General features: G+C 21.5%; 2 protein-coding genes across 2 annotated transcripts, besides 7 other annotated features; both read right to left on the bottom strand. All coding sequences in view use genetic code 6, as the record gives it.

The window, feature by feature from the left end:
• Nucleotides 1–753: 753 nt before the first annotated feature.
• Nucleotides 754–786: a microsatellite.
• A 3354-nt stretch (nucleotides 787–4140) lies between these two features.
• Nucleotides 4141–4202: a microsatellite.
• A 1770-nt stretch (nucleotides 4203–5972) lies between these two features.
• Nucleotides 5973–6018: a microsatellite.
• A 3225-nt stretch (nucleotides 6019–9243) lies between these two features.
• Nucleotides 9244–9291: a microsatellite.
• A 1038-nt stretch (nucleotides 9292–10329) lies between these two features.
• On the bottom strand, nucleotides 10330–10867 carry IMG5_109360 (myb-like DNA-binding domain protein; the record flags this gene model as incomplete). The annotated part of the gene is made up of 1 exon (XM_004034884.1): nucleotides 10330–10867. A coding segment is annotated over one exon (538 nt), but the record flags the coding sequence as incomplete, so codon positions are not given.
• Nucleotides 10868–11177: 310 nt separating this feature from the next.
• IMG5_109350 (hypothetical protein) lies at nucleotides 11178–24687 on the bottom strand (the record flags this gene model as incomplete). Its single annotated transcript, XM_004034883.1, has 13 exons — nucleotides 11178–11858; nucleotides 11915–14135; nucleotides 14202–14657; nucleotides 14725–15983; nucleotides 16042–18474; nucleotides 18522–21398; nucleotides 21437–22618; nucleotides 22666–23637; nucleotides 23687–23793; nucleotides 23999–24155; nucleotides 24196–24324; nucleotides 24454–24569; nucleotides 24635–24687. Coding segments are annotated over 13 exons (12643 nt in total), but the record flags the coding sequence as incomplete, so codon positions are not given.
• Nucleotides 21400–21431: a microsatellite.
• A 1005-nt stretch (nucleotides 24688–25692) lies between the features above and the next one.
• Nucleotides 25693–25757: a microsatellite.
• Nucleotides 25711–25764: a microsatellite.
• Between the last annotated feature and the right edge of the window lie 290 nt (nucleotides 25765–26054).

The following is a 26054-nucleotide window of genomic DNA, read 5'->3' as shown; positions in this document are numbered from 1 at the left end:
TTAACAGAATCATTTAAGGGCATATGCTTTATAAATACAAGTGAAAATCAAGAAGCTATATTTGTTGGAAACACAAATAATTAAATATATATTTCAGAAAGTGAAGGATAATCAAAATTTAATAATTATATGGGCTTTGAAATTTAAGGAAACACTAAAATAAATTGTTTAGTAGGAATAAATAATTAATTTATTTGTAGTGATATTGAAGGAAATTTATATATTTATTTAGTAGATAATTTAAAAAATATTATACTGTAAAAAAAATAAACTCGTAAACTCATAATAGTCCTATTTTTACTATGTGTACTTTAACTAAAAAATCAGGAAGTCATGTTTTAATTACAGGTGATTATTTGGGAAAGGTTAATATTTACGATATTCAATAATTTTCTATAGTTGCTAGTATTAATTCACATTTAAGACTTGTTAGTTGTGTTGACTCTAATTCTTATTAAGAATTTATTAGTTCTTCAGATGATACTTATATTAATATTTGGAATATTAATGAAGATAATTAAATTGGGCTCGTATGTAGTTATAAAAATACTGATTTTAATATTGTAGGAGCTAGATTTGTTCTTAATGATAATAATAAAAAATCTATTGTTTATACAGTATTTGAAAATGATATTATTAATCTTATTGAGAGACAATTATGAAAAACATTTCTTATTTATTTATTTTTATGATTTTTTTTAATTTTATTTAAGAATAAATTACTTTAACTTTTTTCAAAATATATTTAAAATTAAAATATTAATATTTTAAAAAATATTTATTTTAGTATTATTAAAATAATTTTAAACAAATTAAGGTTTTTTTACTATTGGAGTTTAATAATGTAATCATATTTCAATTAAACTAACTAAAAGTAAAAAAATAATTACGAAACAAACTTAAATATAAAAATATACTATAAAGTAACTTATATATACATATTTTTTTCTTTTTCTTAATAAACATTTGTTTATTAATATTTTTTTATTTTTAATTTTATATTTTAAAAAATTAATATATTTAAAAAAAAAATCTAAAATAAAAGATAACTTATATAAAATAATATAAATAAATGAAAGCATTTTTATTATTAATATTTATAAAAGTAAAAATCAAAAAAAATATTTATAATTTGAGATTTTTTAATTATTTTCATTTTTAAAAAAGTTGTATTAAATTTACACATAACTATAACAAGGTAAAATAAAAGTGTATATTTATTTAATTAAAGAAACGTATAAATAAAGATTCTAATTGTATATGCAACTTCGATTATACATTATGTGAAAGATATTGTTGTTGTGATCCTTAATGTATTTCTTAATAAACTGATATATGGAATTAAGATAAGAAATGCAGTGATAAATGTAAATATTTTTTAAAAAAATATGTATATTTTTTATAAATATAAAAGAATATGCAGGAGCATTTTCGATTCCTGAATGTTCTAAAATATCAAAAACTAATATAGATGATTTATATTCGCCTTATAGATTAATTTATAGTGTATTTTTATAATTTAAAAATAAATTCGACTTTAGTTTATATTTTTATTAAATTTATAAAGATAATAAGAAGTGTTTTATGCGTTAGTACAGATAATTTATATAGATTTAATAGCTTAAATAATTCTATTCATAATCCAAATATAGAAATAGAAAAGATGGCTTAAATAGCAACAAAAAATTAACAAAGTTCTTAAAATTTCTAGTATAAATATTTGGATTTGGATACACAATTATAAGTTAAAATATACATATATATATATATATCTGATTTTATATAAAAATTTATATAAATAATAGCCTAATATTTAATTCTAAAGTTAAGCAATAAATAGTATAACTAATAGAGCCTCGCCAAAGTTTAGTATAAAAATAAAAAATTAATTAACTGGTGAATGTATGGATTATTTTCCAAAAAAAAATGTAAAATAAAATAAAATTTTATATGTTTTTATTAAATAAGGAAAAAATTGATTATTAAGTATGTAGTTAGTATATGAATGATAGATAAGTAAATAAAAAAATACAAAAAGTAAAATAATATTTTTAAAGTTAAAAAGTCATCGTTAATTAATTGTTGATACATTTTAAACAGAAATGCATTGTTATCTTATTAACAATAATTAATTTTTATTTGATACTTCAGACTAATAAAGTATCTTAGATGATTGTTCAAAAATAAGAAATAACAATTAATAATATTATGTTTATGGATTAATATTAAAAGGTAATAATTCCACTTTTACATCCTCAGTTGCAGATGTTTACATTTATTAAAAAATAATGACTGCAGTTCCAGAAAAATTATACTTTGCATATTAAATTTATTATCCAAAAGTAAAATATATATTTTAATAAAAGTAAAATAATATAAATTATTTTATTGAATTTAAAGTCTCAAAATAGAAATCTTCAAGGTTACTTTTTAGGTTAATAATTGATTTTAGGATTTTTACAAGCCACAGTTGATTCTAATAATTAATAAGTTTAAACAATATAAGGATATATTCCAAATACACTATATGATATAAATGGAAACTGTATAAATTCTGGAACTCAGATTAATTTATTGAATCCTTTAGTAAATAAATATATTTTATATTCATTTTTTTTTTTTAAATAAATAAAAGGATATTTAATTTGGGAAAAATACTACTATTAGATGTACAACTAATTAAGATTTGAGTTTAACAAGGAATATCCCAGGAGATATTTTGAATGCAGAAATAGCAACTTCTGCTTAACCTTATAATTAAGATAGGTCTGAATTTTCAAGGTATTTTTATAAAAGCTTCACAACATTTGAAAATGAAGATTAAAAAAGATAGAATCAATAATTTAACTAATTTACTCTTACTATTACTTATATTAAAATGGGAAAAGTTTAAAATCCTTAATATTTTATTACTAATTATAAAAGAACATTTGGTAATAGTTTATCTAATTAGGCAGTTTTCAATATTTTATTTGTCCCTGAACCTTAAGATTAATAAAAATATCTATCTCCTCCACCTTATCTTAAATTATATTTAGATAATAATGTATTATATCCATTTTTTATTTCTTATGGATAAATAATTAATTATATTATTGTTTTTTAAGTATTCATTTTTATTTTGTGACATTTTTTACTAATTATTTTATAATATTTAGTCTAGTAATACATTAATAAATAAATATAATATAAATTATGAGAAAAATATATTTATTAACAATATTAATTTTAATTTATTAATATAATCTTCTAAAACTTAAAAACTTTTTAATATTATAAAGTTAATATTATTATTTATTAAAATAATAAAACTAATTAAATAAACAAATTTATAAAATGTAGAAATTCGTTATTTAATCTAAATATTAATTATATAAATTTATATATTAAAAAAATTGATTCTATAAATAAATATATAATAAATTTATTTTTTAATTTTCATTTATATTATTAATATAAAATTTTTCAAATACAAATATCAATTTCTATATTATTATTATTTTTGTGTGCTAGAACTTCTTTTTCTTTTATGTTTAGATTTCGATAAAGACCTTTTTCTGTCATCTTTTTTTTTCTTTCTTTCTTTAGATTTGTTTCTAGAGTTTGCATTTTTTTTTTCTTTTTTATATTTATCATTGTCTTATTCTTCTTTAAATTATTTCTTTTTATTAATATTATTATTATTTTTCTATGAATTATTTATATCTTCTATATTATTAAAAGTATTATTGTTTAAAGGGTGCATAACTCCTGGAATATTCAAATTAATTCCACTAATTTAGTTGAATTTCGGCTATAAAAAATTTATTGCTTTATTTTTTTGGATATAAAAAGGGCTAATAAAAATCGAGTTTATTTTGAAAAAAAAAAAATTGTAAAATAAAATTTAAATTACTTTAATTCATAAACATTGGATTAAAATGATTATTAAAAGGCATAAATGCTCCATATTATTAGACATGATTAGATAATATAGGCAATGTAGATACATAATTGAATTTCTTATCTAAAATATTATTATTAGGATTATTATTTTATTATTAAGATTTTTTTTTTCAGAATCTTGACTTATTTCAGATAAGCTATCACTTTGAATGTCTTTTTTTAATTCTTTTTTAATTTATAGAATACTTTTTCTTCTTAATTAATTAATTATTCTTCTATTTAATTATTTTATTATTGGTTTATTTAATTATTTTATTCATATTTAGGTTTTTATTATTCTTAAAATTCTTCTTCTTATTATTATTTTTATTAAGAATTGTTTTCAATTTCTTCTTATAGATTTTCTAATACTTCTTATTCACTAATATTTTATAATTATATATTTTCTTCAATAAAACTATTATTAATATCTTCTTCTTACTCTGATTTTTCTATAGTACTTTCTTCAATCTATAGATTATTTTCATTTAAAATTTCCAAATTTAATATTTATAATAATTCATCTTATTCAAAATGCATTTTTTTATTATATTTTTTTACAAATTCAGTCATTTTGTAAATATCAGCTTATAATTAATTATTTTCTTAAAACTAAGAAATTTAAACGGAATCTTTTTTTTAATAAAAAGAAGAACAATTTTCTTCGTTTTTTGCTGAAATTTCATTATTATAATTATTTGTTTAAATTTCCTAATTTTATCTATCACTACAATTATTTTCATTGCAATTATTTTACCTATTATTTTAAGCATTATTATATTAAAATTTTAAACATAGGACCCTTCCTGTTTCTCTATCTATTTCCTAGCAATCTCTTTATCTTGAAATATATTCCTTATTTATTTAGTTAACCAAATCTTAACATTACGAATGCTAAATATCACCAACCCTTAACCATCTGATTTTAAAATCACCTCCTAATTTGATTTTACCTTTTTATTTTTGTTTATAATAATAATTAATAAATTTAAATATTAAAAATACCAATATTTTTCCAATAAGACTTATTATTATTATATAGAGAATTTGAAGACGATACCATTCTAGCAACCCCTTAAAAATTAGGCTATATATTTACTCCAAAAATTAATATAACATTAGGACTTTTATTAAAAGCTTCATTTAATATTTTCTATTTAATATATTTATTTATTTTTATAAATAAAAAATCAATTATTAAAGTAATAACTTAATTTTTTAAAGTGGTAGCCCATACAGAATGTTATAGAGCAATATTTACATTTTCTTAATTGCAACTTTTTATCATAAAAAATTTCGAATTTTCTAATATTTGTTCGAACTCTTATTATTAAGGAAAACTGTTTATTTCCTTTATTTTTTTGAAATTCTCATTTTTTAATTACATCTGCTTTTCTATTTATTAGAGACTAATTTCACAATATATACATTTTCCATTTTTCTTGCTTTTTTCTTTACAGAATTTACATATGTACTTTTTACAACATAATGTTTTTTGAGGATTCGGTCCTTTACATTTTTCACAGTATAAGTATTTGCTCATACTTAAATGATAATTTTATTTTCTTTCAACATATACTTTACTATTTGCTTATATTTTTTAATCATCTTAATATTCTTTTTATTATTATTAATCATAATATATTCCTATTTCTTCTTTATGACCTATTTATTAAAATAATTACAATAATAAAATAAAAATATTTTATTAATTGTATCTTTATTTTTTGGTATATGATAATTTTTTTATTATTTATTTTATTTATAAAAGTAAAACTAAGATTTGATATTTTAATAATGAAATAATTATATAGCTTTAATCAAATAATAAAAATTTAAATATCATTTATGATATATACCTAATTATATTCCAATTAACTTTTTGAGTTCACTCACAAAAACTTATTCACTTTAAATAGAAATTGTATACTCTCTATTTTCGGAAATTAACTTAAAATATATGTCGCCAGCCATTAAAATTTAATGTATCTTATAAAATATCATTTAAAAAATACGATAATCAATATATTATATTAGAATATGAAAAAATATAATAATAAAAATATATATAACATATATAAATTATATAATATAATTATTAGGATAAAGAGCAGTTTATGTAAGATTTATAAAATGAAACATATATATTAAGATAATATTTTACATAATCTGATATGATATAAATTATTTTTTATTTTTTTTTTATTTTAAATAATTTTTATTTTGTTTCAGTCTTTCCTATATGCTTTTCAAAACTTTTTTTTTATTTTAAATAAATTTTTAAATATGATGAATGGTTAAACTAATTTTTTTTTATACTTTTTTCTTTTTTAAAGAAACAATCAAAGTATATTTAATTATTATTATTATCTATTTTTCTTAATAGTATATTATTTATGTCTATAATAAAATAGTTATTATAATTAAAATATAAATTTATATAATAACATTTTTTATTTTATCTAATATATGAATTTAAATTAATTTATGATTTTTTTTTTTAATTATAGTAAATTGTGATAACAAAATTGATTATTTAATAATTTTAAATTATAATTATTATAAATAGTTGTATATTATAGTTTAGAAAATTTTAGAAATATAAGAGCAATATATATACATTTTATAAAATTTACAATTTAATAAATAAATAGTATATTTTTTAATAAATTTGAAAAATTATTATTATTATTTTTAATATTTATAAAATTATTTAGAATTAGTGATTAGATTACGAGAAAAAATATTTAAAGAAGTCATTAAAAATATTATTAACCAATTTTTATTTTTAAATAATTTGACAAAAAAATTGAAAAAGTATTTTTTAAACTTCACAAAATATGAATTTTACCCTTAACGAATATATGTTTTATTAATAAGAAAATAATATTGTTCTATTTTTTTAATTGGACAAAAATTAAATTGAACTACTAAACAATTAAAATAATAATGAATTTGTATATGAAACATTAAGTAAAGAATAATATTTTAGAGAATAATTATTTATCACTGACCTATAAATAAATTTTAAAGTCAGAAGCAAGGAGTTATAAACTTTAAAGTGATAAAGAAGAGAAAAAAATATATCGAAATTTTTAGGAAAATAAAAAAGATTTTTAATATTTTAACAAAATTAAAGATAATAAATTAAATTTTAATATAAATTTTTATAATGAAATCTGTAAATATTTGTAATATTTGATTTATTTGAGAAATTATATTTTTTACAATAAATTAAAATTATTATATCTATTTATACAAACAATATTTAATAAATAAGTTAATCTTATTTCTAATAAACCAACATTTATTAAAGATAATAATAAAACTATTGGAATACCTTTAAATCAACGAAGTAAAATATAGAAATATCCATTAATATAGTTTTATTAATTGTCTAATTTATTATTCTATATAATTTTATAAATGATATAATTTATTTGCTATTTACATTGTTTTCTAATCTATATATTTATAAAACTTATATTTAGTTTTTTTAAATAAATGATAATAAATAAATTTTTTATTTATTATAATAAAATATATAATTAATAAATATATATATATAAATATATATATATATAGATAATAAAGTAGTTTTCTTTATAGAATTATTCAAATAAAAAACTTCATTTTTATTCAAACTTTTTAATCCTTAAAAAAGATATGATTTCTTTTATTATATTTAAATATTTAAATATTAATAAAATAATATTTACAATTTCTGCATATAGGACAAAGCTTTTCCTTTTTTTAAATTTAAAATGATTTAGCACATTCTATACACATACACATATGTCTACAAGGTAAAATAATAGTATCAATTAAATCTGTAAAACAAATAATACATTCTTTATTTTAATCTTCAACACTTAAATTAAAAATACAATTAAAATTATATTTATTTATTTAATTAGATATAAATTTATAAAAAAGTTTTTTAATCTATTTTACAATGCCTGTTTTTATAAATTTTATTATTAATTTTCATTTTTTATAAGTTCAGTATTTTCTATTCCATATATTTCCTAAATTTCATAAACTTCTTTATTATGCTTATTTTTTAAAATATTAGTAATTTATTTTTAAATTATATTATTAATATACTATTATCTTTTGTTTTGCTAATTTTAATTTTTCATTTTCTATATTAATGAAATAAAAAATAGTTTTATCTTCTTTTGACTTATCTAATTTTTTCTTTTTTAATAATACATATGCAATGTTAAAAATTTTAAATTAATTTTATAGTAATAAATTTACAATTTCAATTACTATAGGCCAATTTTCAACTTATTCTTATAATTAATTTGTTTTGTTTTATAATTTGACATTAATTATAGATTAACATACCTAATTTAATGAATTATCATAATATTCGAAATTATCTTAAGCTGCCGAATTAAGTAATTAAAAATTACCTAAATCGTCTTATACTTCTTAAACTTAATAATATATTATAATTTCTATTGGAGTTAATTAATCAAAATTAAATTTAAATATTTTTTATTTTTTTTAATCTTAAATTATTTAAAGAGTTTCTTTTTTTATCATTATATCATTTTTCAATACTTGAACTTGGTTTGCATTCTATATTTATTTTAACAAAGTTAATAAAATATTCTTTATTTTAATTTTATATAATGTATTAATATATTTCATTTATATAATCCATTTATAAAATACTGAATCATAGTTCTAATTAATATTTTTGGATTTATTTAAAATCTAATTGTTTTAAATAATTTATAAGGCCTAATAATTATTCTAAGCATTATTTTAATTTTATTAATAAATTAATTATTATCTATTTTTATTTAAAAATTATAGAATATATAAAAATACTAAGCCATATTATTATGTATATTAACTATTATTATCCTTAGTGCATTGAATTACGAATTTAAATAATTTATCTGTTTTAATTTTAACTATTAATACGTCTTTATAAATTTTGTTAAGAGTATTAATTATTGTTAGTTTTTTTATCTCTCTGTTTTTATTTTATTTTAATAAAAACAATATAAAATACTTAATTATTAGATGATCCAGATCCCATTTTTTTAATTTTTGTTAACTAAAGTTTTTATTATAGTAAATAATTTTAAGAAGTAATTTATAAGTATTTTTATTATAATAAAAATAAGTAAATAACAGTAAGTATATAATTATATAATTGAAAATTTGAATTTTAATAAAATTATAATATTGAAAATTGAAATAAATAATAATAAAAAGTAAATAATTTTATAATCTAATTTCTTTCTTTTAAAAAGAATTTAAAGTTAACATTTATAATAATAATTTAATATTATGTAAATATTTTAAATAAAAGTAAATTATATTTTAAAGAAAAATTAAATTATAAATTGATACATAAAAAAAATATATAATTAAATAGAAGATAAAATAAATATTAAAATACATATTATTTAATCAAATAAAATTAGTAAAAAATTACATATTTAATAAATTAAAATATATGTTAACATTTACTTTTTTCTTCTTTTAATGTAAAATAAAATTTTCACAAATATTTATTATCATCATAACATTTAAATACAGAATTTAATTAATGCCCGAAATTTTTTTAATTCGCATTATTTTTATGATTAGAACTATATTAAGGCTAATTAAAATATTTTCCAATAGAATTATTATTTTAAATTTCGGAATCGTTATGATCTTTATTAGATGAAGAGTTAAACTTTTTAGGTGTAATAAACTGATTATTGTATTTATTTTCTTTTAAAATATTATTAGGGTTTAAATTTTCTTTTGAATATTAAATTAAATGGAAAAAGCTATTATTAATATTAATTTCTTTTCTATGATTTTCATTTAGGAATTTCTAAGGGGTTGAATAATAATTTTACACGGAATCTTCTTGGTTATGGTTATATAATAATTCATTGTTATTTATTTAATTATTGTTTTAATATATTTATTATTATTATTCTTATTGTTATAATGAAAATTCATTATGATTTTATTAAAGAAAATTATCTTTTTCTAAATTTATAATTTAACTTTAAATAAGGTTTTGCTAAACTTTATTTATTGTTTTTGGTTTACGACCTCTTTTCTTGATTTATATAGTTTAATTTGGTATTTATTTAATTTAATTTATAAATATTTCTGCGAACTCAGGATTTTTTTACATATAATTACAAAAATAATTTTGAACGGAAAGTATTTTATCGATATTTTTGTGTAAATTTTAATCTTTTTAGGCATATAAATCAATTAGCTTTTTTTTAAAAGATTCAAGAAGTTAATTTTTTTTGGGAATTTTATCAAATAATTCATTAACTTCTGCAATTTATTACAAAAACGGCTACATTTTATATTTCCTTTTTCTTCTAGAACTCCAAATAAAATATTATTCTGAACCATTATCATTACTATCTTAAAGAAGTTTAATAATTTCTTATTCAGCCTACTAGTATTTCGAAGAAGCAGGCTTTTCGAGTTTATTATGTGTTCTGAAATAAAGATATTTCTAGTAAAGTTCAGGAATACGCTTTTTCATTGAAGAGTTCCAATGATTTTTGATAGCATTATCAGTCCTTCCAGGTAAATAATTCGTAATTTCAGACCATTTATTTCCTTTTAACCTATGGCATAAATAAAGTATCCATACTTCATCTTAACTCCATTAATCTTTATTTATGTTTGGATTTAAATGATTATGCCATCTTTCTCTACATTGTTTTCCTATCCTTCCTGGAACATGTTAAGCTATAAATGTCCACTTTTATGGGCCATGTTACTAAACTATTTTTATTACTAATTTGTCTTCTTCTTCACTCCATGGAGTCTTTGTACATTTTGCTGGGACTGGATATTAGGGAGGTTTTTATTGTAGTTAGGATTATTAAGGCTACTAACTTTGCATTTATTTGCGTTTGTGTGGATTCTTTTAAGTTTCCTTTTTTTCCATTTAAATTTAAACGTATATATTATTAATTTTTTCTTTTTTAATTTATGTATGTTTTGATAATTGTAGTATTTTTTTATTACTTTTTTTAATTTATATATTTAGTAAGAAAACATTAATTTATCATTAATATATGTAATTTTAAATAAAGTTGTAAATTATATTCATTTATAAAATGATAAGTATAATAATATTATAATAAATCACAAAAAAAAAATTATAATATAATATACTTTAATATTTTTTTATTTATAAAGAAAATAAAATAAAAATTAATATAATATTTTATTTTTAAAAGAAAAAAAAAATTCTATCAATCATCCAATTAAGTTAATAAGGCCACACCCCTTTTAACCCAATGTTTTTATTCTTAATCAGTAGGTAATCTAATATACATAACGAAATTAGTAGAATGCCCAGTAGTACTCAAAACACCTCTTCTTGCCGAAGTTTTATAAACAGGACAATTATAATGAGCAATATTTGAGATATCTTTAAAATGACAAGGTACAAGTAAAATACTTGGACATTCAACAAACAGAATTTTAGGATCAGATTCATCCATAAGCATGGTATCATAATTCCATTTAGCGCCTTCAACAAAAAGCCCATAAACACAAGCTCCATCTTACGGTTTTTCAGCTACAGACTCTTTTTACATTACAAAATCAAATTAAACTTCATCAATAGGAATTGTATATTTTCTTGCAAAGTTTTACAAGACGCCTGTTAAGAAAGATTAAGTGAAATAAAAGCCAGATATCCAAAAGTTTATAGGCGCTCCTTCATCTATCCACTTTTAGAAAAAGACTAAACGCTTTCTTAAATCAGCGATATATCCTCCTAAAGGTTTTAGTGAAGGATAACTACTACTCATCCATAAATCAGGCACTTTTCCATCAAATAAACTTTTTGACGCAGCTTCTAATTATGGAGACATAAGAATTAATCCTAATAATGCCTTCTTTATATCAAATAATGAAGATCTAATAACCTTTTTATATATATATTTTAAATAATAATGTTTAAAATTTTTTAAAAAATGTTTACTTTTATTAATTTATTAAATCTGGTAAGTTCTTAAGTAAGTACAGTATTCATACTTTCTTCATATTTAACAGGGTATTTTTCTTGAATTTCATCAAGATTATATATTTCAGGGAAATCAGTAAGTATATTATTACATAAATTATTAAGTGTTTCTTCTAAAGATTATCCTCCACCAGAACTAGAAGCAGAAGAACAAATTAAAAGTGAATCAGTAAAGAAGTTAGTTTCATTCATATCTTTAGTAATGTCAGCATTTGTATGTAAACCAAAAACATCAGTGGAGGCTAAAATAGGGAATTTTTCTCTAATATATTCAATATAATCATTCGAAGTTTCAAATACGAGAGGTTTATATACAGGATTTTCAGCGAATTTATAATTTGGATTATTAACAGCTTGTTCACAATAATAATCTTCGAGTAAAGTATTAATTAATCTTCTATCTTTATCATCAGTAACTCTTCCTCCGTAATTACATTCAGCAGTAAGATATTTAAGAGCATCGTAAGGAATATTTTAACCAAATTCATCTAAGAACATTTTTAATTAACGAACACAAATACGCAAATCTGATTCGTTGAATTCATAAGAAATATTCCATCCTAAAGGACCATATTTTCGTCTTTCTTGAATTACAGCATGGAAAAAGCATAAACCGAAAAGCAATTTCTTAAAAGGACCTGGTGTTGCACAATTCTCGAAAAATTCAGGTTTATTAATTGGGTCTATTAAATAGCTTCCTTAAATATTGTTCTTTAACCCTTTAGGAGGTTCATTAGTCATTTTAATACCTGCTTATAATACTGCTGTTGGAAAATCTTTTGAAGGATAAGAAGTTAACCATATACGGAATTCCTTATGTGTAACTTTCTCATCAGGAGATATTTCTTCACATAATTTTTCTAGTGTAGTCATCCATGTTACTGCTAAATGACAGTTTTATAAAACTATCCAATCTCCTGTTTTTTATCCTTCACTTATCATTCTTTAAGCTATTGGACCTTGGCCTTATCCTAGAGATATTGCTTTTATATTTTTATCAACTTTCTTTGCAAAAGCATTCAAACTTGCAAACGGATCACTACCAGGTGAAAGTACGAAAATTAAAGGTGTAGTAGATAAAGAATCTTTATATATTAAAGCTAGATCAAAAGGAGGAGGTTCAATAAATTATTTTCCTAAATAATCCTTTATGAATAGTTGAGCAGCAGGTATAATTTTATCTGGACGAATAGTTCTTAGAATACATAATTGTCCTAATTTATTCATTTTTTCAATTTTTACACTTGATGGAAGTTTCATTTCTTAAGGTTAAGAAGAGTCATATATATCTTTAAATTACTGAGCAAATATAGGATTTAAAAATAACTAAAAAAATAAATTAAAAGAAATATATTTTATTTATTTTACTGTATAAAATCCTTTAAATCCATGAAGATCAGAAAGACGATTAATCTCACCCCAATTTTTCATACTAAGCCATGATAAATGTTCAGGCTTTTCTGGTAAATGTTCATTAATAGAAACACCTCCTGTAAGTAAGAATCTCCAAAATTCTTGAATATTTTCTTCTCCCCTGAATTCAAGTAGTCTAACAGAAAGTAATATAGAAAAAACAAGTTTATCTTTTTCAAAAAGAGATCTACAAATATTTGAATATAAAGAATAAAGGAAATATTCTTTTAGAATTTATAGTCTTTTTTCAAAATCATCTGATTTTTCTGAATTTAATATTCCCTAAGTGAATAAATCAAGATAGTAAACCAAAGAATATTAATACATAGGATCTAAATTTCCTAAATCGGAAATTGTAAAGAAAAGACAAGACGCTTAAGTAGATACTGGTTAATATGTTTATCTCGCCTCATCGATTTCTTTTTCTGTTAATTCGGCTACTATTTGTTTTTCTTTAATTTCGTTTGATGTTACTTTTGATGCTGTTAATATGTTAATTGCAGATTCATCTGTTAATATGTTTTTATTTCCTGAAAGTACTTATAATATCTTATCTTCTATTTCTGCTAAAGCTTTCTTATTATTAGCTCCTTCTAATATAAGTCTTTCTTTTTCCGCAGCAAGGTCAGGACGTTCTTTTTTAACTAAAATACCTAAAAGTTAGTCATTAAGACCTTCATAAGTAATCATAAAGTTTATAAGAGTTACTTTTGTAGATAGTTCAGGTAAATAATGAGGATTTCTATACTTAGTTGTAATATAGAATCTATTTTTCAAAATAAATAAAAAAAATACAAAAACATAAATAATTATAAATTATAAAAAAATATACCTAAAATCATTTGAATATTCAATAGTAGTTTCACCTAATTTAATGTATAATGTATTTCCTTTTTAGAAAGTTTATTTAAGCAAAATAGGAGATAAAGATGGATCAAGATCTTCTCCTACATTTTCTAAAAGCACAGGTTTACCAAATTGAATTGAATTTTCAAGAACCCTCAAATAATCAGTATCTGTGAGTTTAATAATATTAATACCTCTAGGTTATTCTAATTTTTTTATCCATTTGTTTGCTTAGCCTTAAGGATCAATACAAAGAGGCCATCTTCTAGATTTAAAAATAATAATCGCGTTTTCAATTGAAAAACTATCGCTTGGCAATCCGTCAATATTCCAAGCTCTTATTTTAACAGGGTCACCTAAAACTTAAGAAAAACTAAATTTATCGCTTCTAGGAATATTCTTTTCAGAGCATTTATTTACCCATTCTTCTAAAATTTATTATCTAATTTTAATATTTTTTTTTAAAAAAAATAAGTAAATAAAATAAAACAATTGAATTATTATATTACCTATAAGTAGGTGTTAAAGGTCCCAAATAAGCAATTGCACTTGAACAAATTAAAACATCACCAGTAAGTGTAATAAAGAATTATTTAAGGTTTTCAGCTAACTCTCCCCATCTTCCTTTTTCTCCTCCAAGATTTTCAATTAAAGTTTTAGCTCTTTCTAATTAAACAGAGCATTCTTGATATCTTGTTTCAAGATTTTCTTTATTATCTTATGCAATTTTAAGATCTCTATTAAGATTATCAACCTTATCCATTGCCACTTTTAACTCTCTTTATTTAGTTGATAATTAAGCATTTAGTTTTGACACTTTTTCTTCTGATTCAGCTAAGGCAGCTTTTTTAGGCTTTACTTTTTTATTTACAAAATAATAATCAAACATAGCTTTTGCCCATTAGAACATATTCAAGCATACAGGAGAAGCCTTTTCTACGGCAGTAGGTTCAATAAAAGGTTTAACTTCAGCATCGTTAAAGTAAGTATTTAAATTTTGAATTGTCTTTTCGTCTATATCATCTTTATTATAATCTCTAATTTTATTAATTAAGTTATCTCCTAATAACTTTACTGATGCAGCCCACCAATCGACAACAGTTTTAAAACCTTCTTTCTTCTTCTCCGTTGGATTTGGATATAAAATATAGCATACAGCTTTCATTACTGCCCTTATAGGTTCTACTGGATTTCTCATTTATTTCAAATAATCAATATCAGGTTTTTATATACAATTTAATGCATTATTTGCTTATTCTAACAATGGAAGTGCTTCTGCTAAGTCATTTTCACAATCTTCTTTTATTGCATTAGCTTCATTTACTGCTATTTATACTACTGCTTCTTCTTTTTATATACCTTCTGCGAGTACATCTGCTATTGCTTTTTCTTTTGATACGACTTCCATTTTTTATTATGTATCTTCAGCGGCTTTCTTTAATTTAGGTACCATTTCAGTCAAATCAATTTACATTTTCCCTACAGCCTTTTCTGTAGTAATAATTTAATTAAAACCATTTTCATATTTATCTATTGAAGACTTAACTTCTTTTCTTTTTTCTGCTAATAAAGTTTAGAAAGTGACAATTAATTCTAAATAAGAAGTTGGAGTTACATAAAATTTTCTCTTTAAATGGTTATAGAATTTATGAGAATTTTCTATTGTTGATTAATGGAAATATTATACCATTTCTGTGCAACTCTTTCTTGTTTCTAAATCCATTTCTATTTTTTCTAAAAATTTTTTTGCAACAGATACTAGAGCATCCTTTTTATAATTTAAATAATAAATATTATGTTATTATTTTTTATAAAAAAATATATACCTAAGGCCATTCAAAGAACCAATCAATAGTGCAACAATTAACTAAAGAAGGGAACATTCTAACTCTATTTCTAAAGGCATCACCTATAGGTGAAAAACATAAAACAATATGTAAATAATTTCTACATCTTTCGACAAAATATCCATAAAGTTAATCGGGAGTACCTTCAGGTGCTTTACCTTCAGCTTTAGCTGCAGCTCTTACCATTTCCATAAGTTCAGCTTTTTCATCTGCAGCGAACAAGTTGGGAACTTCACAAGTATTTAAAAGATTATTAATGTCTTCTACAAAACCTTCTTATTTAATTTATGAATCAGTAAATAAAAATACAGTTTGAATTCCTTTACCACCTGCGTTTTTAAGAATTTTTTTAATATCTTCATGCCATTCAGTTTTTCCATAAAGCTTACTAATTTCGATTTAAATAGTTGCTTAATCTAACATGCCAGCAGCTAATCTAGTCAATGATTATCTTCCAGAACCTCCTACACCAACCAAAAGTGCATTTCCTCCAGATTATTTGACTATTCTTTCAATAATAAGTAAATGTTCAACAGCAAAGGAAAATAAGACCAAATCCATAGGCTTATCAGAAATCATATTATAATTTTCAAGAGACTCCTAACATGCTGCAAATAATTTATCTTTGTCCAAAATTTCTTCATATGGTCTTTTTGGAACACCCAAAGGTGTTAAAACATCAGTAAAAATAAGAGACCTCATTTAATCTAATGTTTCAATTTTTATATCTTTGTTTTTTTTATCACCCAAAGTTTCAAATACAGTATCAAAATTGAGTCCGAAAATTTTTTTGACAGATTCTCTTAATCCGTGTAACATTAGTAATCTATCTTCTTCATTAATAAGTCTATCTGCAAATACTCTCCAGCATTCATGAGCCCAAAGCCTAATAAGAACTTCTTAAGAAGCACATGAGTCTTTATCAGCCATACAAACACCCATAATGACTTTCGCGAAATCTCTCAAATTAAATAAATAATGACTTTTCATTGGAGTAGGTAATAATTAAGCCATAGCCATTTTATAAATTTCTAGAGTCGCATTAATTAGTTTGTTTTCATTCTTTGTTACATCAGGTGAAAATCCATTAACTCCAAAATACCAATGAAGAATAGTTCCGAAAATTCTATTCAAAGTCTCATCATCAAAGTTTACTAATGTTATTAGATTCATATGTCTCAAAAAACGAGCAGTTATGAATGTTCTTCCACCTCCAGGAGGACCCATAGCACTTACAAATATAATATCAACTAATTCTTTGAAAGGTTTATCCTTATCTTATAAATCATACCATCCTCCTTAATCCATCATTTATCTTAAAATTTCTATTGGAGGTTATGCACCCCACTTTTCTTTTGTAGGCATGTTCAAATCATCTACAAAAATAACGCATTTTCCTGTTTTAGGTCCAAATACACCTTTTTTTTTCCTATCTAATTTTTTATCTATTATATCCATGGTAGCATTTGCCGAAGTCTAAGCAGAAAATCCTACTTCTATAGTCATATATTAACTTCTTGGTAAATCATTCATAAGAATATTTTTCACATAAATAGATTTTCCTGTTCCTGTAGGTCCACAATAAAGTGTAGGTATTTCTTCACTAATATTATGTCTTAGTAAAAAGGAATAACGTACAGTGTCACTTGTTTAAACAAGGATCTCACTAGGCTTTTTCTTAGCAGGAATTTCTTCTTAAATAATAAGATTAGTCCATAATGTCCAATCTCCTTCAGGTTTTTTATCTTCAACCTTATAGATGTAATCATACAAAGTTCCTCTTTCAGGTAAAGATATTTTTTTGCTTTCAACTTCTTTTGGAACTGCAATATCTTTACTAAAAAGTCTTTTTGCAAATAAATCAAATTTCTTTCTATCTTATGAAGTAGGTAATGAACCTCCAATAGACCAAATATATGCAAAGACAAACCTCATATCAATTAGTTAGAATCTTTCTTTAATTTATAGTTTTTCATATGTTTCAGGCTTTTCTAAATCTTTTAATAATCCTCTAAAAGTTCTCATTAATGTAACTACTAAATTCTAATCTTGAGTTGGGGATATTTCTTTATATTCATGCCTTAATTATTTCAAAGAAATATTAATCGTCCAATGGAATAACATATCTATTTCATTAAAATCTTCTTCCCTGAAAGTTGAAGGTAATTTCTTTTTCCAACTTTCATATAAAGGTTCCCAACCCATAGATTATGGCTCCATATAAATCATACCACATCTAGAAACTGTAGCCGGAGAAGCAGCAGCTAAATCCATAGGTTCAAACATCATATTCATTTGTTTTGTCATTGCAATAATCTCACCTGAATTTAAACATAATTTCTTATTATCATCTAATACAGTATTCATATTTTCAATCCAAACAGCATCTACTGGTCCATCAAATATAAGCCACTTTTTTATATTAATTAATATGTTTTATATATATTATATATATGTACCTTTCTATCTTCATTATCAGCTTTAGTAAAAGCTCTAAATTTAACAGCCAAAACTCCGTCAGTCCATTCATGTGAAATTTCATCAGCCCAACCATATAATTAATTCATGGTAATAGATTTAGGATTAATAACAGTAATTTATACTTTATTTTCATTCATTTGTTTTCTTTCGCTTAAAAGAGTCAAAGCGCCCTATAAAACTTTTATAGATGATGTTTTTCCTGAAAAAGGCATTCCAACAACCATAAGACCATGTCTTACGAGAATCATTTCATATAACTGAATAATTTTTTCAATAAAATAATCTACTTTTTATAAATTCATAACTTCCAAAGTTGCATAAATACACTCATACATGTTTCTATAATCTATTTCTGGCAATTTAACACCAGGGAAAAGATCACTAATAATACCTTTAAATAGCGGAATATCATAAGCCAAAAATTTCGCCAAGTTAACGTCACTAATAGCTCTAAGCATAAGAATACTTTCATTTTCAGTAGCAAATTTTCTCTTGAGATTTCCAGCAGCAGTAAGCACTGATTTAACAGCTCTCATACCATAATCATAATGGTCTTAAGAAGATAATTATTCAGAACACAATTTATATGTGGTGACGATTTTTCTAGCTAAATTTCTAGCATCAGCAAATCCATAAGAATACAAACAAATTTCAGAAATCATTGCATAATCAGGAACCATCATAGCCACTGATCTAAAAAGAGCTTTTAAATTATCCGGAAGTTCAGATCTTCCAGCATAACCAGGATTCATAGTAATAAAGCAATTACAAGTAGGTTTTAATTTTATTGTAGCATCTTCAAAGAAGAATTCTTTTTTTCCTTCTCCTCTTGCAAGTTGAATAGTTAAAATTTATTAGGCTACGACTGAAAGTACTTCTAAATCAATTCTATTGAATTCATCAAAACAACTCCAAGCCCCACTACTAGCCAATCCTTTAAAGAATTTTCCCATAGCTTTATAATCAAGCCCGTCGGAGCAATTAAATACGACACATTATCGAGCAAGTGCCTTTGCTAAATCTTTGACAGTCTCCGTTTTTCCAGTTCCTGCAGGACCTTCAGGCGCTCCACCATAATTCAAATGAATGGCTCCACATAAAGTTCTATAACATCTATCTGTTAGAGGAGTTATGACTAATCTAGCTGAGTTTCCTAAATACTCATAATTATATTCACATACAGCGTTAATTATTCTAACAACGGTATCATTATTTTCCCAATAATATCTTAATTATGCTTACCATTAGAAATCAGTTACTAGCTCAGTTTCCTTAGAAACTAAAAGCGAAATGCAGTCTCTATTATGCACATCTAACACTATAAGAGCTTCTATAGTACATCTGTCCAAAGGCGAAATATTAGAACGTACCAAATCAACTATTTTAAGTAAACCTTCAGTGCAAGTATTTTCAAATACTTAAACTCCTACTTTACCTTCTTCTCTTAAACTCTTTTCAGTTCCATAGGTCCAATAAGTCATATTTACGCAAAGTACTGCCATTCCACACCTTCCAATAACCCAATCATTTCTTTCCATTTATTCATAGTCTGTGAAGGCTTAAGAAGTAACATTATGTACGCATTTAATCATTCTTTCTTCGACCCAAAGTAACCATTCATCAACATTTCCTCGAGCATCATTAGTATTCACAGATGAAATGAAAGGAACATATTCATTCTCTGAAGAATACATTCCATGAATATTTTTATCAGCATCAATTTATAATTTTTAAATTCCTTCAAAGCATTTTTTTAAATGAGGTTAAACTCTTTAAGGGTCTTTAGTTTCTGATAAAATTTCAAGCAATTCATCATTAGATAAGAAATAGAATCTTGGGAAATTAGATCTTTTTCCTTCTAAATAAGAATTAAGACCTTTTTAAATTTTTTCAAGTTTTATATGAGATTCTTTCAAAATTTCTAGCATTCTTCTATCTTTTGTATATTCTAAAACTTTAGGGTCTCTACTAACTCTTCCCATGATTTGATTTTTCCAATCAAAATCAACTTTTTTAAATTCATCTGCTTCAGCAGGCAAATGCTTAGCGATATCAGGAGAAGTCAAAACCGGTTCTAAATAAAGCCAAACAGATTAAACTTTAACAAAATAATCAAATAAGCTCTGAGTATAATTTAACCAATCTTCCCAATCGAGAAGCTTTTCTTCAAATATTTTCGCATAAGGAGATCCTTTCATAGTCATAGTTTTTACTATTTAATCATCTAAAATTTATTATGCTTCATCTACACTTGTGCCTGCGACAATAAAAGTTCCTGTATCTTTCCAAGGTTTTAATTCAGTAGCTATACCAGCCCAATCTTCTTTCATTTTTTCCATTATTTTTTCAATTGCGAATTCCTTTGATGCAGAGTCAGATACTTCTTCTAATTTCGCATACTTTTAATCCAAATTCATTGCAATAAATCTTTATAAAGTCATCATATCTTTCTTATTCGGATCTACTTATGTATCTATTATAATTGATATTTCCTCCCAATGTCTTTATTTTAACCCTTTATTGGAAAATACATGAATTAATACTTAATGCTTTTGAAAATTCCTTAGTTCGTCTAACATTTCTTCGGTTAAATCTAGAGGATTTTACATTCCTTTTTATTTTCCAAACATTATTTTTAATTTATTGAATGTCATAAGCATTTATTTTATTTCTTTTTCTATGTCTTCAGGATCTAATGTTAATATTGGTTTGTTTTTCAAACTATCTACTTTACTATCTCTTATTGAGAACCATAAATCTTAATAAGGTTTTAAATTATTTTCAGCTTCTTGAAGTTTTGGGAATTCAGTTTATTATAATCCCATTAAATCTTCTCTTATATTAATTTCTTACATCTAAAAAAAAATTAAAAAAAAATTAAAAAAAAAAAAACCTCTTAAATATATTCTTAAAGTGTAAAAGCATATTATTCGATAGCTTTACAAGCTTCAACCTTATCATATTCTTTTTTTGTATAAGTAGTATTAATAGTATCAATTTTAGAATACAATTCGATGATATTATTTTCAAAATCATCTTTCTTTTTCTTAAGTTTTATATCTAATTCTTCTTTTTCTTTAAAAAGTCTATTTTCTTCGTTATCAACAAATCCAGGCATTCCGTGAACTAAACTAGCAGTAATATAAAGTTATTTGAGATCTTCCTCACTAATTTTATGTGCAGTTCCATATAATAAATTAAACCAAAGTTTAACTTCTTGGAATTCTTATAATATTTTTTTATATTCGACTCTTTTAATATTATCAATCTTTACTTCCAATTATTTCATTTTTTCGTAATTTTCAGCTTTTGCCTTAATAAAATCTTAAGAATTAGTTATTTCTTTTGCAATATCTCCGTTTTTGGTTAATAAATATTAATGAATTGATGCTTATAATATCTAAACTATATCCAAACATATTTATAAGTATTGTTTTTTTACATCAACTCCATCAACTAAAATCATATTAGTTCTTACATAAAAAGGGATTTCTTTATTTAATTCATTATAAGTGTTTTTATATTTACTTATTTCACTTAAAAATTCTTCTCTTTTATGTTCTTATTTTGTCCAAACAGATACTTTTGACTTTTCTTCTAATAAGTAAGCGTATTTATTATAAATATGTAGAACTTCATTTACATTTCTTAAATTTTTATCTAAAATATCATTTATTTCTTTCTTTACTCTTAAATAAACTTCATCATCTTTCGGAACTGCCCAAAGAGATTTTACTACACTTTTTGCTATTGTATTTTCAGGTCTTGGGAATCCTTAAGTAGTAGCAATAATATCATCAATAATCTTAAGGATTTCATTTTTTATAATTTCATATAAATCATCAGCAAATTCGACTTTATCAGAATTAGCAATAAGCTTCACATGTAAAAATACATCTTCGATAATATTTTGTTGATTTTTTTCTCTTTCAATTATTAGAGAAGGAGCAAGTAATTCACTTTTATTAAAACGTTAAAAGAAATTTTTGTATAACAAAAGAGAATCAGATACTAATTATCTAATCTAATTAGACATTAAAGTAGCATTTGAATTAAAGAACAATATGGCTTATCTCTATATATATTAAAATATAAATAAAAAAAAATTTAAAAATTAATAACTTTATTTTTATTCATTTGATTAAGTTCTTCCTAATAAATATCAATAACATCTTTATGCCATTCAGAAACTAAATGATTTTTAACTTCAGTAATATTCTTAATTTATATTTCAAGGAAATTTTAAATAGTCATAGTCTAATCTTTTTTAGTAGGTAAAACTAAAAAATGCATTTTTTCATATTTTTTCCATAAATTCATTAAATTAAGAGTGGCTTTAGAATTAATAACTAAGCTAGCAATAATTTCTTATTTAGCATGATTTACATGATCTTTCCATTCTTAATCAGGTTCAAGTCCTTTATAATAATTATCTCCATAATCAATAATAGGATCATAAATTTCCATAATACCTATTCTAGCCATTTCAGTATCATCCTTAAGTACATAATCAAGAATAGATTTTCTAACTGAATCATAATAATCTTTATTTATTTCATTAAGCATTTAATTTATCATATTTTCCATTACACCTCTATCTACATATTATAACTAGTGAGGAATCAAATCTAAAATATCAGTAATCCAATAATTATTTATTGGAGCCACAAATTCGATTGGAATTTCATTTTCTATATACATCTTATATCTTTCATAGCAGGTTTTTTTTGCTTAAATTTTACTATTTAATTCCATATTTCGAACTCCTGCTACTACATATAATAATTCTTCTTCAAAAGTGGCAGGTTTTTGTAATAATTCTTCGTTAGCTGTAAATTATACTGCAGAATTGAATAATTTAGATATCTTAATGCCTTTAGATTCGTAATCAAAATATAGTTTTCGAGATGAAGGTGTATAATTAGATGCTATTCTATTACTAATAGATAAATTATGTTTCTATGAAGACAATGGGGAAGCTAATGTCCTTGAAAACTTATCTAATATAGGTGGAAAACGAACGCTTGAATTAGGAGGTTTAGTAAATTAAGCTTTCATTAAATTTGATGCATTTCCAGCTAATTTAGAAAAGTCCTATTATATTTATAAATTAAAACACTTAAATATATAATTAAAAACATACTTAATTTTTTGACAATGGATCAGTACCAGCAGCTAATAATTCTGGATCTATTTTTACAATATATTATTTGTAGCGACGTGTAGGTGATTATTCTTAGTGACTATTAACTAATAAAAATTTAGAAATAGATGAACTTTTATTTATAATTCTCATATTTTTTCATTATTGACGAGTTCTCATGACTATCTACTCCGAAGTTAATACTTTGGGTTGGATCTTAATTAACTACTACACTGTTTGTTATTGGCACGTTTTATACATGTGATTGAATAAAATTATGAGGTTTTAATTAAAGTTATGATTGTGTCAAACCTTTTCTTTAGTCAAGAAGAGAACGGACAGTTGATTTTGATTTTAAGTTTTGGGATTTTTTATTAAGAATAAATGGCTCTAAACTAAGTGTTTTTTCAAAACAATTTATCTTTCCTAAATATCCTAAATCTATTTCTACATTATTTATGTTTAGTAACTTTATTATTTATATAATTAATTAATATTTTTTTTTTTACATCGCTAATATCATTAAATACAGAATCAATTGATAATTTTACTGATTATTTATTTAGGTCTTAACACAATTTATGCACAGCATTATAGTTTATTTTTATTGGGGGATAATTGCTATTATCTATTTCACCCTTTATTTAAAAAAAAAAAAAACATAAAAATATTAAATATATATTTAGTTTATTTTTTTTTATAAATTTATTGTATAAATTTAAATATCTAAAAGACATAAATTATTTATAAATATATTTAATTTTTACACGATATTTAAGATTTTTTTCATAAATCAAATTATCACTAAAATATATTATCATAGATTTTGTATCAGAAGATTAATTTAAATCTTTTTAATTTGTTCTTGCAAAAGAAATATTTCCTTATCATTTTATTTTAAAATAAATTACATTTTTATAAATTATAGGTTTTTATAATAATTATTACCAAAATTGGGAATCTATATTATTCTTTCTAAATCTAATTAATTTTTACACCACCTTTTAAATATTATTTTTTATAATTTTTTTTACAAATCATATATATAATTTATATATTTAAATACTTTATAAAACAATTCCATGATTCTTGTACTGTTTCAAAGCTAATCTAAAGATTATCAATACCCTCTAAATTATTTAGTCTATAATTAAATTTATTAATATATTAAAGTTATATTATTAATTATATAATTAAATCAAAATTTACTTTTGTGTACTTCTTTAATATAAATCTTCTAATGAAAAATGTTATATATTTAAATCCATTTTTCAACTTTTATTTTTATAATTAATAATTTTAATTAATTTTTTTTAATTAATTATATTTTTTATTTATAGATTATAAATACAGTTATTTTTTAATATATTATATATATTTATTTAAGTTGTTTTATTTTTTTATTTTATTTTTTAACTTCTCCATATATTGTTTTGATTTTTTTAAAAAAGTCAATATAATTTTTTATTAGCTTTATTTTTTTAAAGATTGAGTTTTTAAAATAATAATGTAAAAATTAATATTTATTAATTATTTATTAAATTATAATAATATAAAAAAATAAGAATATATTCCTTATTTTCATTGTATAAAATACAAGTAAAAAATAAATTTAATTTATTTTTTTCAATATTTTACATTTTTAATAAACAACATTTTTTATGTAAAATTTTCAAATAAAAAAAAAATATATTTACAAAATATTTTTCAAAATAAATAATAGAATTTTTTTTTATATTGTTTCAAATAAAAAAATAGTAAAAAAAAATCTTAAAAATATCATGTTAATAATTTATATTAATTTTTTTGTTTATATGATTTATAAAAATTATAAATTAATATATTCTAATAATATAAAATACAGTATTTTATTCATAAATTAAATAAAAAATGATTTAATATATTATTAATTTATAACATATAAAATTAAATAAATTAAAGTTTAATAAAAAAATTATATAAAATTTGAATACAATAATAAATTTTTGCATAAAAAATATATATGATATTTATACTATTTTAATTATTTTTTATTTGTATTATATTAATATATATTTATTTATATATATTTATCTTATTTTAATGCTTTTTACATTCTTCTCTATTTTTTTTTTAAAAAAATAATAATAAAAAAAAACAGAATATATTTATTCCTATGTTTTTTTTATTTTTATTAATTTTTTTAAATACAAACATAAAATAAAAATCGGAAAAAGTATATAATAAAACTAAAAATAAATTTAATTAATAAAAATAAAATTTTATAATGTTTATTATAATAAATTATATATATATATTATATTGAATTAAAAAATGTTTAAATATAACATATAATTATATATTATTTTAAATTAAATATATATATATA

The sequence above is a fragment of the Ichthyophthirius multifiliis genome (genome assembly GCF_000220395.1).
Source record: "Ichthyophthirius multifiliis unplaced genomic scaffold scaff_1120509250896, whole genome shotgun sequence".
Taxonomy (NCBI): Eukaryota; Ciliophora; class Oligohymenophorea; order Hymenostomatida; genus Ichthyophthirius; species Ichthyophthirius multifiliis.
This window is presented reverse-complemented; position numbering and strand designations above follow the sequence as displayed.